The 16,577-nt window shown below is 57.5% G+C and overlaps 1 protein-coding gene across 1 annotated transcript; it reads left to right on the top strand.

Moving 5' to 3' along the window:
- The first annotated feature begins 5,773 nt into the window (after positions 1-5,773).
- COMP (cartilage oligomeric matrix protein) lies at positions 5,774-13,143 on the top strand. The gene is made up of 19 exons (XM_039867924.1): positions 5,774-5,925; positions 6,155-6,240; positions 6,604-6,655; positions 7,023-7,192; positions 7,739-7,876; positions 8,175-8,249; positions 8,347-8,505; positions 8,590-8,694; positions 8,816-8,923; positions 9,098-9,257; positions 9,743-9,861; positions 10,070-10,122; positions 10,226-10,407; positions 10,581-10,759; positions 10,887-10,935; positions 11,202-11,398; positions 12,225-12,397; positions 12,767-12,906; positions 12,992-13,143. The coding sequence occupies exons 1-19, from the start codon at positions 5,847-5,849 to the stop codon at positions 13,036-13,038; spliced, it is 2,271 nt and encodes a 756-aa protein (XP_039723858.1). The 5' UTR covers positions 5,774-5,846; the 3' UTR covers positions 13,039-13,143.
- The last annotated feature ends 3,434 nt before the right edge of the window (positions 13,144-16,577 follow it).

The following is a 16,577-nucleotide window of genomic DNA, read 5'->3' as shown; positions in this document are numbered from 1 at the left end:
CCATCCATCATCCATCCCTTCATCTATTCATTCATCTACCCACCCACCTTTCCACTCACTCATCTATCTATCCACCCACCCATCCATCCATCTACTCATCCATCAGCCAACCATCCATTCACCTACCTGTATATCCACTTATTTATTTATTGGCATTTATTTATTCCATCATGTGTGCATGATGCTGGAGACATGGTTGGGAACAAGATGGCGGGGCTCATTTGACATAGCCACATAGCCCATGTAACTCAAAAGTGCCTATGCAGTGTGGTCAAGCTATGATAGAGGATGCCTAGGGCACTTTGGAAGCCATAGAAGGCCATTAACTGGGATAAGGAGTGAGCCAAGTTAAAGAAAATGGTGCACCAGGGAGCAGTCAGGTAAAGGGGCTGGAAGGAAAATAGAGATGGGGCTGGAGAGGCACATGGAGCCCAAACATGGCTCCTGGATCGTGACTCTGTCCCTGTGCAGGACTCCCATTCCCACATCCTTCCCTGTGGTCCTGCGCTCCTCCTCCTCCAGGCCCCTCTGTTCCAGCTGTACCTGCCACCTTGCTGAACCTCCAACACATCAGGCACATCCCACAGTGGCCTTTGCCCCTGCTGTGCCCTCTGCCTGGGGTGCGCTTATTCAGCCAGAACCATTTGCCCGGTCAGGTCTCAGCACCAACATCTCCCCATGCAGTGATCTTTCTGACCACTGGAATCCTTCCTCCAGCCCAGCAGGCCCCACTTCTGTGCAGCAAGCGCTCCATGCAGCTTATGTGCATTAGTTGGCCTTCCAGGCCACCCACCTCGGGGGGAGAGGCCAAGACCTCCTCTACCTGGTGGCTGTGCAGAACAGGGTCAATGTCAGTCCAGAGGATGAAGTTATTTAATTTCATCCCACTGATCAATAATCACTTATTTGGCATCTGTTTTGTGCCAGTCTTCCCACTTGGGGGCTGGGGCTCCTCCCTGCCTGGTAGCTTCCGTCCTCCACTGGCCCATGCCCCAGCCAGGCCCCTGCCAGCCAGGCAACCAGTGGGTAAACACACTCCGCCCTCGGCTTCTGTCCATCCATCACTGGGCTGAACAAGGGCCTCCTGTTAATGAGCTGGGGTTGGAGCTGGAGGAGGGGGCATGAGGAATCGGGTGCAGGGCTCTGTCCATCTACCCACCCTCCTCAGACAGAGCCACAGAAACTTGGATGGCGACCTTCTTCCTGCGGCCAGGCTGTGTATCTTCTGAGGAGGAGAGGGAGTGTGTGACTTCCCTCTCTGAGCATGCTTGGATGCCCAAATCGAGGCAACAGAACAAATCTGCCTCGCAGAGCCTCAGTTTACTTGTCTGGAGAGTGGAGACATTACCAATCGAGGGCTCAGCAGTTTCCATGGACAACTCATTCCATTCTCACGATGACCATAGGAAGTGGGACTCTCAAGGTCTTCATTTTCACCTTAGTTTTGACTGCTACTGTTACTGTGGACAAATCTTAAGGCATTTCCACTTTTCAGTTCATTTGACAGAGAGAGAGGGACTGAAGAAGAGAACAACTGTTCCGCAGTTCACCCCGCAGGCAGGCTCTTACCCTGTAACACAGACACAGGCTTGTTTTACTAAAACTCTCATTACATGTGAGAGGAAAGGAAGAAAGAGCAGCGGCCCTTTGTCCTGCCCCAGTGCTCCCTGGAAAACTATGAAGATAATGTCAGTGTAAAATTGTTCTTAGAAATCAGTACCCATGACTGCTGCATCATTAAATCCCAATGGGCCTCTCGTTCTTAGTGAAGTTCTTCCTCTCCTGAAGCAACTCTGCTTGCTAACCTTGAGAAATAAAAATTTACATTAAAATAAACTTTTGGAGGTGGTGTTCCCCTCTTCAGAGGGGGAGAGACAGAGAGAGACAGAGAAAGAGAGAGAGAGAGAGAGAGAGAGAGAGAGAGAGAGAGAGAGAGAGAGAGACTGAGATACAGAGAAGTTAAGCAACTTGCCTTAGTTAGGTCCCATAGCAGAACTGGGCCCAAATGCCAGAGACCAAGACCTTCATCACTGTGCCCTATTGCCTCCCACAATGACCGCTTCCTGCCGCCTGAAGCTATGAAGAGTAGGGGTGGGGGAACAGAAATGGAAACCCCACAAAAGTGGTTGGCAAGACTTTGAGCATTTGTTATTTTACTGAATAAAATTGTAGCCACTATGTTTATTGTTTTCTTCTTTATCATCACCTTTTAGGGAGACTGAGACAGAACGGGGACAGGACTGGGGCAAATGGAGGGTGGGAGATAAGGCAGGGCTTGCTGAACGTCATAGAGCAAGTCAGAGAGGGTCTACCAGGCTCCAGTGCCAAGATGGCACCCTGTCTCTCTGCCCCGTGCCACTTGGTCCTTTTGGAGAGAGGGTTTCAGTTGGGCTGTCAGAGGCAGGCTAGGTCAGGCTCCTCTGCTGTGGCCTTTCTTGCTGCTCTGATGAATTCCCCAGACCCTAGGCCTGTGGCTGGGCCCGCCCAGGGCAGGGCGGCTGCCTTCCCGACATATTTTCCCTCTGGATGCAAAAAGGGAGGCAGCCGGGTAAGCTGGGGGCGCCCACATGTCTCCTGGCCCAGCAAGCCTCTGCCAGGAGGCGCCCTGGGGGCCCCATCAAGCAAGCACCAGCCCTATGGCCCCAGCCTGGCCAGGCTCCCAGAACCGCTGGAACCGGCATGGTGGGAAGGGGGGCTGGCTGGCACACCAGCCAAAGGCTCAGGCCAGGAGGTCCTGGGCAGTGGATGCTACACAGCTAATGAGGGGCCTGGGCCAGCATTTCTCATCTGGATTCTGTGGTCAAGAGCAGGGAGGGGTATAAAGGCCTTAGGGGTCCCACCTTTGCCAGTTCTAATCCCAGCTATGTGACCTTGAGGTGTCTTGTCTCCTCTCCCAGGAATAAGAACTCTGAGGCGTGACAGTGTGTAAATCCCATAATGTCTAAGAGGCTGACACTGGAGCCAGATGCTGTGCATGGGTTTGCTCATTCAATCCTCTCAACAAGGATCACCCCCATTTTACAGGTGAGGTACAGACAGGTCAAACAACTTGCCTGGGTCACAATGCAAGGCTGTGTCCAGCTGACATTCAAACCCAGGCCATGTAGCCCCTGAGTGTGTCCTCAAGTACAGTGCTGGGCAGGGGTTACTATATCAATAACAATGATGTTACATTAATTATAAGGAATAATAACAATGTTGCACTAACATGACTCACCAAACCCTCCAGCCTTCCCTCTCTGCACCAGGCCCCCAGGCTCCCAAGGAGATCCCAGGCTGGGAAGAACAGAACTAAACACAGATACTCCCAGTCCCAGAGTCAGGTCATGCTAACCTTCCCTGCCAGGAATACACTGCCTCAGTTCCCAGAGAACTGTCACACAAGCATCAGCCTTTAAGCCCTGCCCAGGTAAAGCAGGGAGGGCCTCCTGGAGGAGAGAAAATCAGAGCCAGGACTAGAAAGACAGAGGTGTCTTCCTTCCTCTTGGAGTGGGCAAGGAACAGCAAGTACAAAGGCTGGGAAAGAGTGAGTTATTCTGTAATGTGAGGCTGGTGTGCTGTGCATGGGAGGAAGGGGACGCTGCTTAGAAGGGAGATTTCAGGGCTGGTGGGATCCAGGAAGCAAGAGCATGAAACCAGAATGCAAATCTCTGGGACTCTGTTGTCTGACCTGAAAACAGGACATCCCCTGGGACTCTGCCTTTGCCATTCCCTCTGTCTGGAGCACCCTTCCCCACTTCTTCCCATGGCCTGAACAAAGCCACGTGTGTTCAAGCCCCAGCCCTGTGCCCAGTCTGTGGCAGGGGCCTGGCTTCCATGTGCCTTTGCCCCAGCTGCATGAGGCACACGCAAGCCTGCTGGGGCCATGGTTTTCCCAAGAATTCCAACACCGGCCTCCAGGTGTGCTGGTTGCCAAGGAAAACAGGAGGTGAGCTCATGGCCCAGCCACAAGCAGCAGGCAAGGCAGGCACTTCACTGGAAATGCCCAGGCTGGGGCCAGCTGTTCCAACCTACATCCTCTCCAGGTAGGAACAGCTCCACCCCTTCTCACTCACCCTCAATGGCTCCCCATTGCCCTCAGAACACAGCCTGAGTCCTGCACCACTGGCACTGCTTCTCCTGAGCCCCAAGAACTTTCCAACCTGAGGTCAGTCTGTCCAGTAGGCTTATTTCTGCCTCAGGGCCTTTGCATATGCTGGAACACTTTTCCATTATCTCTTTGCCTGGTCATGTCCCCCCATCTTCCTGGTCCTACTTTGGTGCCCTCTCCTCCTCTGAGGAGCCTGCCCAGACTCCCCCCAACCCCAGGCTGGGTCAAGCACCTCCTTGGAGCTCCCACTGCTGCCTGTGTGTTTCTCGTCAGTCCTGGACCCTTTGGATGATTATATAGATGCCTCTCACCAACCTGGGCTCTCAATGAGGGAGAGGCCCTGACTGGCTTGTGTCCCCAGTGTCTAGCACAGGACATGACACACAGTAGGTGCACAATGCAAACTTGTGGAATGAATGACTGTGCCTGAAATTCTCCCACCTCCAAGTTCCACACACTTCCTTCTGCCAGAACCTTCTTCACCATTTCCTTCTGCCGATCTGTGTCCTCCCTTTCCTTTAGGTTTCCTTGCCATTTCCTCCAGGGAGCCCTCATTGGTTTCTCTGCAAACCTCCCAGGAGAACAGATCTGGCTATGACTCTACCCTAGCTTCACCCCTCCCCTTGAAGTGGCTTTAGGCAGTCACTTTCCCTGTTTGGGCCTCGGTTTTCCTGTCTTTAGAATAGAGGTTGTAAGCCTCTAGAGTAGGGGTAGAGAGGGTTAACTCCAGAAAACCGAGGTGTTTTGCAGCTTAAGAGTGCAGCTGGGCGGAGAGGGATGATTTTTCTGATTACTAGTAATTTTTATTTTTATTATAGGCTGTTCCCACAGCAGTTGGAGCAGAGCTTGGAAGATATGACAAGTCTTGACAAACAGAAGACCCCCCCCCCCTCACTCTTCCTTCCTAGACCTCCAGCAGGAGTTCTCCTTTTTGGGTCATATGCACTCCTGCCAGGTATATGCATTTTAAATTCACAGAAACTGAGTGAGCTTCCACTCTTGAGTGATGAGGCTGCCCCCATCAGCACCCACCAGCCAGAGGACGACAGAAAGGGTAGACCTGAAAGGGGTAGAGGAGTCACCTGGAACTCTCTGGGGTAGGGGACCAGAAGCAGAACCCCATGGACTTGCATAGGGAGACTGAGGGTCCCTGATCTCACCTAACCTCCCACTTTCCTGTAATAATCATCATTAATGTTGATACTTATTGCCAGGGGGAAAACTGAGGCACAGAGAAATGTCACTGGCCCCATTTTGAAGCAAGTGAGGAAAGAGTGGAAGGTGGGTCAGCCAGACCTAAAGCAGGGATGGAGGTGGGAGGTGGGGGGAGGGGGAGGTGGGTCTTAACCTTTAGTCACTCTTGACTCCCTTCTCCCAAGTGTGAGTTGCGGGAAGCTGCCATGGGGGTCACCTTCTCTCTAGTTGCGTCCCAGGCTTGGCATACAGCATACATGCCAAGCCTGGGACACATAAATAAGTGAATGAGAGGGCTGGAGGGTAGTCCCACCTGAGTCCCTGCCCCACTAACCCCTGCACTGACCCCCTGTGACTCAGTTTCCCCTCTGGGTCTCGGTTTAGCCTCGTGGGGCGGGTCCTTGAACACAGAGGCCAGCCGCTGTCTGTTTACCTTGCGGCTGGACTCTGGGCAGGGCCGTGGTGGGCCGTCCCTGGGCGGCAGCGCCTCCGGGATAAATAGGCACTACAGGGCCTCCCAGGCAGCAGAGAGCAAGCTGCAGTCCAGCTCCCCGCTGCCGCCATGGTTCTCACCGCCGCCTGCGTTCTTCTGCTCTCCCTGGCCGCCCTTGGCGCATCGGGTCAGGGCCAGATCCCGCTGGGTAAGCAGAGCCCTCCCACATGCCGTGCCCCATTCCCCCAAACGGACAGGAGGACCGGCGGGAGGCCTGGAAAAACGGCTCCCTGGGGCTCGGGAACCATTCACGGGGCTTGCGGGTCAGAGAAAGCAGACAGCTAGGCGGAGGCTCAAGGAATGGGGTCCCTACGGAGGCAGCATGAGGGAGTCTGTTCCCGGCCTCCACGCCCCACAAGCACCCCCTGTCGGCACAGGTGCAGACCTGGGCCCGCAGATGCTGCACCAACTGCAGGAGACTAACGCCGCGCTCAGGGACGTGCGGGAGCTGCTGCGGCAGCAGGTGCGGACCAGGGTGGGGGGTACGGGAGTACAGGGGAGGGTGGAGAGGCCTGGAACAGGAAGGGTCTGGGAGGTAGGGGAGCGTGGGGGAGGGGTCAGGAGAGAGGGATCCCATTGGAGGAGGAGAGGGTCCTGGGTACCAGGATCGAGGAGGAGGGGATAGTGGAAAAGGAAGAGGGAAAGAGGGTGCCGAGGGAGAGGTTGGAGGTCCCTGAGGGAGGGATGGGAGTCCCAGGGAAAGAGGAGAGGCACTGGGAGGGTGGAGAGTCGGGGGGAGTGGGTCGGGTGAAGGGGAGGGGAGACCCAAGGGTTAAGGAGAGGGACGGAGACCCTCTAACCACACCCCGTCCTCCCTGCGCGGCAGGTCAAGGAGATCATGTTCCTGAAAAACACGGTGATGGAGTGTGATGCGTGCGGTGAGCGCAGCTGGGGAGGCAGAAATGGGGCGGCGGGAAAGCAAGAAGAGGTGGGGAAACAAACTGAGTGCAAAGGAGAGAGAGGAAAAGAGATGAGGAAGACGAGGCTGACAGAGATAGTGAGTGAGGGATAGGCAGAGGAACAGGGAGGGAAGACAGAGACTATGGGAAGGGGACACACAAAAAGAGACAGAGGCCATGAGGGAGGTGCAGGGAAGTGGAGAGAAGCTGAGGGAAAAGCTGAAAAACCACCAAAGTGGAGAGCTAGAGACTGGAGAGCCCCGCCCGCCAGTCCCCCCATTTGGGCGTGGTCATGACAGACTCCGCCCAATGGCGTGGCCCTGACTGCCCCGCTCCTCCCGCGCAGGGATGCAATCCGTGCATACATCGAGCCTGAGCGTGCGGCCGCTGCCCCAGTGCGCGCCCGACTACTGCTTCCCCGGCGTGGCTTGCACCATGACGGCTAGCGGCGCGCGCTGCGGTCCCTGCCCTGCAGGCTTTACAGGCAACGGCTCGCACTGCACCGATATCAATGAGGTGCGCCTGCCCCACCGCCCCAACGACACCCAAACGCCTACCCCCACAACTCCCCATCGATCCTGTGACCTCCTCCTCCCCTGGGACTGCCTGCCTGGAGGACCCACTCACCTCCAGGGGCGTACGTCCAGACGACCTCCCCACTGCCGGGGGCGGGGGGCGGGAGGGTACCCATCCCGACCACTCTCCTCACCACCAATGTCGCCCGCCCCAACAACTCCCCTACCGCCCGGCACTCACGCCCCGAAGACCACTTCCACCCTCCGCTGGGGATTCCCGCCCTCACAATTCCTTCCCCCGCCCATGACCACCCAGCCCACCAGGTCCCAGGAAAAGCCCCCGCGACGCGCCCCCGCCTGGTCGTACCTCTGCCCCAATCAAGACAAAGTCACATCTGACCCCTGGGACGATGGCCTCCGCCCCATGGCACCCCCTTAAGTGCTGGATGATGGCCCTTGGACTTTCTAAGATAAAGGAACCGTAAGGCTCCGCTCTGGGGGAACCCAGCTCACACCTTCTGATCCTCTGTGGCCCCTCTTCCCCCAGTGTAACGCCCATCCCTGCTTTCCCCGCGTACGCTGCATCAACACCAGCCCGGGCTTCCGCTGCGAGGCTTGCCCACCCGGGTACAGCGGCCCCACCCACGAGGGCGTGGGGCTGGCTTTCGCCAAAGCCAACAAGCAGGTGAGGGCCTTGGCCTTGGGGAGTGGGGGCGCCAGTAGGAGGGGGCCTTGGCCTTGGGGAAGGGGCGCATTTTGTTGAGTAAACGCGTCCTCCAGCTTCGCAGCCTTTTCCTTGCCTTGTTCCAGTGGGAGGATATGGGAACCAGGGTCTGGAGGAAGTCTCGGGGGAAGGGTCCGCGTCAGGGATGTCCAAGTTAGGGGCGGAATGGAGGGGAAAGGTAGAATGCGGAGGAGACATGAACCAGTCCGGCAGTGTCTGCATAGGGGCGATGGTGACTTCTCCGCTTTCTCCCACCCAGGTTTGCACAGACATTAACGAGTGTGAGACTGGACAACACAACTGCGTTCCCAATTCCGTGTGCGTCAACACCCGGGTAAGGCCCTAGAGGAGAGGGGAAGGATGGAGAGACGAGGCGGGGATGGGCGCGAATTGTCAGCGACCTGGGCTGACTGCCCACGACGCGCGCGCAGGGCTCCTTCCAGTGTGGCCCGTGCCAGCCCGGTTTCGTGGGCGACCAAGAGTCCGGCTGCCGTCCGCGCGCACAGCGCTTCTGCCCTGATGGCACGCCAAGCCAGTGCCACGAGAAGGCCGACTGCGTCCTGGAGCGTGATGGCTCGCGGTCGTGCGTGGTAAGTGCGGGCACACAAGAAGGGGCACCGGATGGGGTGGTGGGGTCGGTGACGCCAGAGCATTCATTCATCCCCCACTCTCAGTGTGCCATCGGCTGGGCCGGCAACGGGCTCCTCTGTGGTCAGGACACGGACCTGGACAGCTTTCCAGACGAGAAGTTGCGTTGTTCTGAGCGCAACTGCCGTAAGGTGGGCAAGGGCCCAGGGGCGTAGTCTGGTGCGGGTGAGCTTGCTCGGAAGGCGTGGTCCGTTACGGGGTGGGCGGGTCTTCCAGGCCACACGCCCTTACGCCTGACCTGCCCGCCCTTAGGACAACTGCGTGACTGTGCCCAACTCAGGGCAGGAGGACGTAGATCGCGACGGCATTGGAGACGCCTGTGACCCTGATGCGGACGGGGATGGGGTCCTCAACGAGGAGGTGGGGCCTGGGCGAGCTGGGCAGGGCGGGGCTTGGGCAAGGGGCGTGGTCTCAGAGTTTGGACTTGCGGATTCTGGAGGGATGAGGGGTTCCCTGTAAAGAGGCGTGACCTTGGAGATGGCCTGGTCTGGGGAGTGACTTTTGCCCCTTCTCTTAACCTGTCCTGTTCTCCAGGACAACTGCCCGCTGGTGCGGAACCCAGACCAGCGCAATTCGGACAACGACAAGTGGGGCGATGCTTGCGACAACTGCCGGAACCAGAAGAATGACGACCAGAAAGACACAGATCAGGATGGCCAAGGCGACGTCTGCGACGACGACATCGACGGTGACCGTAAGCGCGGCAGGGGGTGGAGTGGGCTGGCACCGAGGGGCGGGGCCATCTGGGGGCAGGGCTTGGAAAGCAAGAGAATGAGCTTACTTGGGGCGCCCAGGACCTTGGACTGTGCTCCACCAGCAGAAAAACGCCAGCTGTGTCGGATGCTGCAGGTAGGAAGAGCAGGACAAAGCCTAGGATTTAGGACCAGGGTAGTGCCCTTTTTACATTTGGGGCATAGAGATTCAAGGGGTGCATTCACATGGAAAGGCGGAGGCTCGGGTCAGCTGACCCCGAGTGAGGGCTAGTCCCCTCCCTGGCCGACTGTTCATGAAGTCTCTACGAGGCTGGGTCCTGGGCAGGAGCACTTGATTTAATTTTGTAGCAATTGGGAGCAACTGGACTCTGTCCCAGTTAAGCCCCAGGCTTGCACCTGCCCTGCTGAAGTCAGTCTAGTCCAGCCCCGATCTTGGGGTCCTGTTCTGTTCCCTTGAATCCTGCAGGAATCCGAAATGCGGTGGACAACTGCCCTAGGGTGTCCAACTCAGACCAGAAGGACAGTGATGGCGATGGCGTAGGGGATATCTGTGACAACTGTCCCCAGAAGAGCAATCCAGACCAGGTAAAGGGAACAAGCCAGATCCCAACTGGGTCAAACCACCACCCCGCCCTGCAGCCTGAGCCCCAGGCTAGTTAACAAGACTGCAGCCTAGTCAAAGAGTCTGAGGGTGTGTTCCTTGGGGTCAAGAGGACCTTGGCTCTCGAACTGGGGTGAGTGGAAGGCTTCTAAGTTCCTCTCCCTGATCATGGACCCCTGCACCTGTCCCCAGGGGGATGTGGACCACGACTTTGTGGGAGACGCTTGTGACAGTGACCAAGACCAGTAAGGAGGCCTTCTGGGATGGGGGTGGGGACCCAAGGTGGGGAGCTCCTGACTGGGCCCTCTGGGGATCTCACTGACTTCCTGTCCCACTCACCTACTTTAGGGATGGGGATGGGCACCAAGATTCGCGGGACAACTGCCCCACAGTGCCCAACAGTGCCCAGCAGGACTCAGACCGCGATGGACAGGGTGACGCCTGTGACGAGGACGATGACAATGACCGAGTCCCTGACAGTCGGGACAACTGCCGCCTAGTGCCCAACCCTGGCCAGGAAGACTCAGACGGTAAGGCGTGGGCAGGGCCTGTGGCGGGGACTGGGCGTGTGGAACCACTGGGGCAGGGTTTAGAGTGAGTGTGTGGCATGGGTGGGGCAGGTAGCTAGTGTGAGCGGGGCTAGGCCTGGGGCGGGACCTGGCATTGACCTCACAGCTCCTGGGGGTCTCCCACCTCCTCTTAGGGGACGGTGTGGGTGATGCGTGCCAGGGCGACTTTGACGCGGACAAGGTGGTGGACAAGATCGATGTGTGTCCGGAGAATGCCGAGGTCACCCTCACTGACTTCCGTGCTTTCCAGACGGTCGTGCTGGACCCCGAGGGCGACGCACAGATAGACCCCAACTGGGTGGTGCTCAACCAGGTGGGGGCGGGGACCTGGCGGAAGGTGGGGGGAGCCCAAGACCCCCAACTTAGGGTCCTAAGCTACAGGTCGGAGAGCCTAGGGCCCCACGGCCTGCCTGAAGCCTTTCTTCCTTTGACCCCATCAGGGGATGGAGATCGTGCAGACGATGAACAGTGATCCTGGCCTGGCTGTGGGTGAGACACGGGAAGGGTCAAGGCGGTACAGGGAGCTGCTCAGGGGCAGGGCCAGGGTGGGGCTAAAGTGTGAAATGGGCAGGGCCATGGGCGGAGCTCTGTCTGTATTCAGGGGGTGGGAATGAGGCGATTCTATGGGGTGGAGAGGATATGGGCCTAGAAGGTAAGCTGTGGACTCTGGGGGTGCGGGGGTCTGCGGGCCGGCCAGGGCTCGGTTCTGGGTAGGGACCAGCATCCAGGACCCCACCGGTCTTCTACCTCCCCAGGTTACACGGCCTTCAATGGTGTCGACTTCGAAGGCACATTCCACGTGAACACTGTCACAGATGACGACTATGCCGGCTTCATCTTTGGCTACCAGGACAGCTCGAGCTTCTACGTGGTCATGTGGAAGCAGATGGAGCAGACGTACTGGCAGGCCAACCCCTTCCGCGCTGTGGCTGAACCTGGCATCCAGCTCAAGGTGTGTGGGGAAGTGGGGTTGCTGGCTATGTGACCTTTCAGCCCACATCTTCTAGGAGGACCCGAACCCTTACACAGACCCCAAAAGCCTTCACATTCCCTCAGCATCAGTCTATGAATCTCAGAGTCTTCCCACCTATTCCTAGCCCTCCTCTGGACTCCCACAGGCCCTCAAACACCCGCCAAGCACCCTACAATCTTCCTTTGAGCCCCGAAACCCCATCTCAGAGCTCTAAACTTTCCTTCAGGTTCCAAATCCTCCTGCAGACTCCTAAGACCACATTATGTCACAGAAACTCTCCAGCAAATTTCCCAAGTCCTCTAGACCAGAGGTCCCCAACTCCCGGGCCACAGACTGGTACCAGGAGGTGAGCAGCAAGCGAGTGAGCGAAGCTTCATCTGTATTTGCAGCCACTCCCCAGCACTAGCATCACCGCCTCAGCTCCACCTCAGATCATCAGGCATTAGATTCTCATAGGAGCACCGGTCCCTGGTGCCAAAAAGGTTGGGGACCGCTGCCCTAGACCCGTTTATCCCATAGACACCCAAAACTTTCTACAGGCCACCAAATCCTCCTGCAGACCTCAGACCTATCCATAGATGCCCAAATCCTCTCATAAGCCCCCAGACCACTGCTGCCTCCTACAACCCACCTGCGAATCTCCCTGTGGTCCTCAAGAAGGCATCCTTATGGGTCTCCCATTCAGGCCCCGAGGGCCTCCATCACTCCTCCACGATCTGCAGATCCCACCAGGCAGGATTCTGGGAGTGGGTTCCAGTGGTCAGTGTGGTCTCTGATCCTGTGCCCCTGTCCCTGGGCACGTCAGGCTGTGAAGTCCTCCACTGGCCCTGGGGAGCAGCTACGGAATGCACTGTGGCACACGGGGGACACAGCATCACAGGTGCGGCTGCTTTGGAAGGACCCCCGCAACGTGGGCTGGAAGGACAAGACATCCTACCGCTGGTTCCTGCAGCACCGGCCCCAAGTGGGCTACATCAGGTGGGGACCCCACCCCTGCCAAGGGACCGAGTCCCTGCTCCACCTTTGCTCCTGGGGGGAGATGAAAGGTTCTGGGAGCCTTGGTCCCCTTGTCTGTAAAATGGGAACAATGTAGGCAGTTAGAATTAACTGTGACTGGCCCTGGGCATGACTCTGCACCTACTGTGTGCAGGACCCTGGATGACTATCCTCTCACACAGGGAAACTGAGGCACAGGTCAGGAGCCCCACCTTCCCTGAGTGAGGCCCAGGCAGGAGGAACCCACGGCCCTCACTCTGAGAGAGGAGGGGCCCGTGTTCTAGGGCAGGATGCCAAAGCTCTGAGGGGCTTGACTTTCCTCCCGTCTCACTGTCCCCTGCCCCTCCACAGAGTGCGATTTTACGAGGGCCCTGAGCTGGTGGCCGACAGCAATGTGGTCCTGGACACCACCATGCGGGGGGGCCGCCTGGGGGTCTTCTGCTTCTCTCAGGAAAACATCATCTGGGCCAACCTGCGCTACCGCTGTAACGGTGAGAGGAGGGCCCACTGGGGAGCGTGGGGTCTGCCCTGCAAGCCTCACCACTTCTCACCTACCTGCCCTGTTTCCTTCCACAGACACCATCCCAGAAGACTATGAGACCCAGCGGCTGCTACAGGCCTAGGGACAGGGTGGGGACCTGCCACCACTCTCATGGCTGCAGCACCAAGGGAACCTGGAGAGAGAGAGGGGATCAGAAAGGATGAAATAAAGTGTGTTCAGCGTGGCAGTGGCTGTAGTCTCTGCTTCAGGGACATAGCAGGGTCCAGCCTCAGAGAGTGGGGACCTGGGGCTGACTCTGCTCCTGACTAACAGTGTCCAGCCATGATTTGGGAGACCCCAGGCCTGCTTCTGTAGCCCACCCACTTGTGGTCATGGGCCTGGACCCGCACCCCTGGAGTGTCTGCTCTAGGATTCTGGGGGTGGGCTGCTCCTTTTCCAGGTGCCAGGCCAGAATAGCTGGCTGGTAGGGGAGGTGGTGAGGGGTGCATGTCTTCATGTCCATGTTTGTGTGTGTGTGGGGTCTCTTTGTGGCTCCACCTGGTATGCTTGTGACATCCATGCTTCATCTGTAGGGTTGGGGGAGGGGCAGGAAAAAAGAGGAGGCAGAGACGAAAACATTGGCTTTTTATTAGGTTTCATTACAAAGGATGCAAAGGTACAAAGACAGAAGCGTCCACGCCAGAGGACAGGCAGGGGCCGGCCAAGTGCACCCTGAGCCGCCTGCCCCCACCCGCCGCAGGCACCCACAAACAGCCCATGAGACATCCACAGCAGAGTGTACATGCTGGGGGGGTGCAGAGCCAGCCTGGGGACAGAGGGACACAGGTGGGGCAGGGCTCAGATTGGCGGGTTTGCATATATTAGTGGTGCTGCCCAGCCACTGGGGGGGCAGTTTCCTGTAGGGGTGGGGCCAATGGACCTCAGCTGCCAAAGCCCTCTCTCCTGGGGTCTGGTGGCAAAGGCTATAGCACTGTCCCCTTATCCCCAGTGGGCAAGAGGTCAGAAGTGATGGGCTAGGATGGGTTGGGTATCAATTGCCCCCAAATTCCAGAACCCTGTGAGATGGGGGCACCCTCCCACATGCCATGTGTCCCTGGCTCCTCTGAGGAACGGGGTATTGGGGGCTGGCTAGGAGGGTGGAAAGCAGAGGGAGCCTTTTGCAGCCATCATCCTCCTGACATCCAGCTCCTGCCCCTTAACCCCCAGGAGCCTGGGGCCCTGAGACCCATGAGTCTGAGCCAGTGACAGGAGGGAGACCAAGGCCCAGGTCACAGGGTCTTGTTTCTGCTCCCAATGCCCTCATGAGTACCCCAGTGGCCAGCCCTGAGGGTACAGCTCACCCTACTTCCTCTCCTAAGGAGTGGCTGGTTGCCTGTGGCATGAGAGTCATGAGAGAGGCCTGAGCCCCTCCTGGCCAGCACCCCTGGAGGAATGTCCTAGGAGACCCCAGTTGCATACTGTGAGACTCTCCAGGAGGTGTGGGCCTGTGGTCCAAGGAGAACTGAGACAGAAACTGATGCAGCTGCCTATTAACCCTAGACAGGCCTCCTGGGGTGGGTGAGGCACCAAGTCCTCCTCCCAGATCTGCAGGACACATGGGGAGGGCTCAGGTGGCCACAGTCCCCTCACCTGGAATGCCATCTGCAGGGGCGATGGGCCAAGACCTGGGTGTCCAGTACCCTTGACCTTTCAGCCCCTACACTGGCCCCCCCGGTGGCCTGTGACTATGGCTCCATCAGAACCTAGGGAGGGTGATGGGTGCTGCTACTGCTCTGTCAGCCCCCCAATGCCTCCATGCCTCACACGACTAGCCTGTGTCAGGGTGGGGAGCCTCCTGTGGAAATGTAGAAAGATGAGTCCAGTGGAGGAAGGGCTTGGAAGGATGTTAGGAACCAGCTCATGATCCCCGAGAGGTGGTAGTCTGGGGGCATGTTCCCAAATGTCCTCAGCTCCCAAGACCCCTCTAGTAACATTTGCTCACAGGCACTCACGAGGCCCAGGACACCAGATGGGGGGAGGGGGCGTTGGAGAAGTGGGGACCCTGTTGATCAGCCCCACCCAGCCCCATCTAACCAGACTAGGCCACAACCCCCACATCAGACATCTACCCTCAGCAGGATGTATAGATGGACACAGGGCCCCTTGCTCTCCACACAGGGTCTCACTGTGGCATTTGACAAAACTGACCTTTCCCGCCCCACCGTGATAAATGGGCCTCAAAATGGGCTGCCCCACTGGGTGACCTCCCAGGAGCTCACCTGATGGAAGTCAGGCTAAACACACAGACCACTCAGAACCCTCCTTCTGGCCCTGAAAACCCAAAAGCAGGTAACAGCAGGGAGGTTGAAAAGTCAAGTCTCCGCACTGGGGTAAGGGCCATAAGCGCATGCCCCTGCCCTTGACAACTGGTCCCAGGGAGCTCTGTGAACCACAGTGAAATGGGGCTGGACCCAGCACAATTACAGCCCCTTCTGCTGTAGCTTGTCCCCATAGGGCAGCCTGGCTGGCTTTAGGATGCCATTGGCTGTGGGTCCCCAAATTTTACTACAGGGTTAACCTGTCCCTTGAGCTTTCCACTGTGGGTCTCAGGGCCCCCTATCCCGAGACTGACACTCACCCTTCCTGCCCAGAAGTGTTGGTGGGGCGGGCGGGAGGGAGGAGGTGCTGCAGGACACTCCCGACAGTACTATCTTCCCTACGTAAGGACATGGAGGAAGAATGTTGGCATTGGCACCAGTGATGGTGACTATGACCCCAACAAGATCCCGCCTTCTCCAGTCAGCCTGGGCACAACTCTCTTTTCCAGAGGACACAGAGAAGGGCTGAGCCTGGGTGCCATCCTCCACCCAGGAGCCATGTGGAGAAACAAACTCACTGCCCTGGGGACCTGGAGGGCAGAGGGTAAAATGAGACAGGGGGGAACAGGCCAGGCAGTTTGTGTTCCCAAGGGAAAGGTTTGCAGAGCTGAGGGGGCTCAGCCAAAGCCAGGAGTACTCAGGGCGTGTAAGGAGAAAGCCTGGCTGACCTCTGAGCCAGTGTGGGCTGAGTGTCCAGGCCTGATGTCTAGGCTTGCTTGGAACATGTGAGCAGGACATGGGTGGTGATAGGCTGCAGGCCTGGGCTGCACCTCATGACACAGCTCACCTGAAATCACAGTATTTCACTTCACAAGTCAAAGGACTGATTCCCTTAGGCTGTTTTGCCTCAGAAAGTCTTGGCAACTCAAGAATATTTAGTAGAGAAGCAATATTTAAGAAAAAAACAAAGTCCCCTGTTGCAGACCCTGGGAAGCCTCCCCAGGCCCAGGTGGGGGTAACCCCTTGGAAGACACAGGGACACCTGGCCGCTGGGTCCTGGCAGGGCTCCCCTCCCAGAATAGCTCTGCACCTACACCCCTCACAGGCTGAGGCCACGTGTTAATAGTGTCACCTGTGCTCCAGGCCATGGGCCTCTCCTGCCGGTCTGCACCTAGAACCAGTACCAGGCAGATGGGAAGTGCAGGCTGACAAGGCTCTCTCACTGGGTCACCAATGCCTTGTTTGAAAATTGCATCCAGGAAGGTTGCTTGTAATTTTATTAAGGCCATTTTTTAAAAAGTTCTACATACAAGTCTAATGGTAACCAAACTCTTCTATGTACATGTAGGTTTTCTTTAAAAAA

The sequence above is a fragment of the Pteropus medius genome, unplaced genomic scaffold, assembly GCF_902729225.1.
Source record: "Pteropus medius unplaced genomic scaffold, Ma_sr-lr_union100, whole genome shotgun sequence".
NCBI classification, from domain to species: domain Eukaryota; kingdom Metazoa; phylum Chordata; class Mammalia; order Chiroptera; family Pteropodidae; genus Pteropus; species Pteropus medius.
Note: the sequence above shows the minus strand (reverse complement) of the source record. Positions and strands in the feature narration are given on the sequence as shown.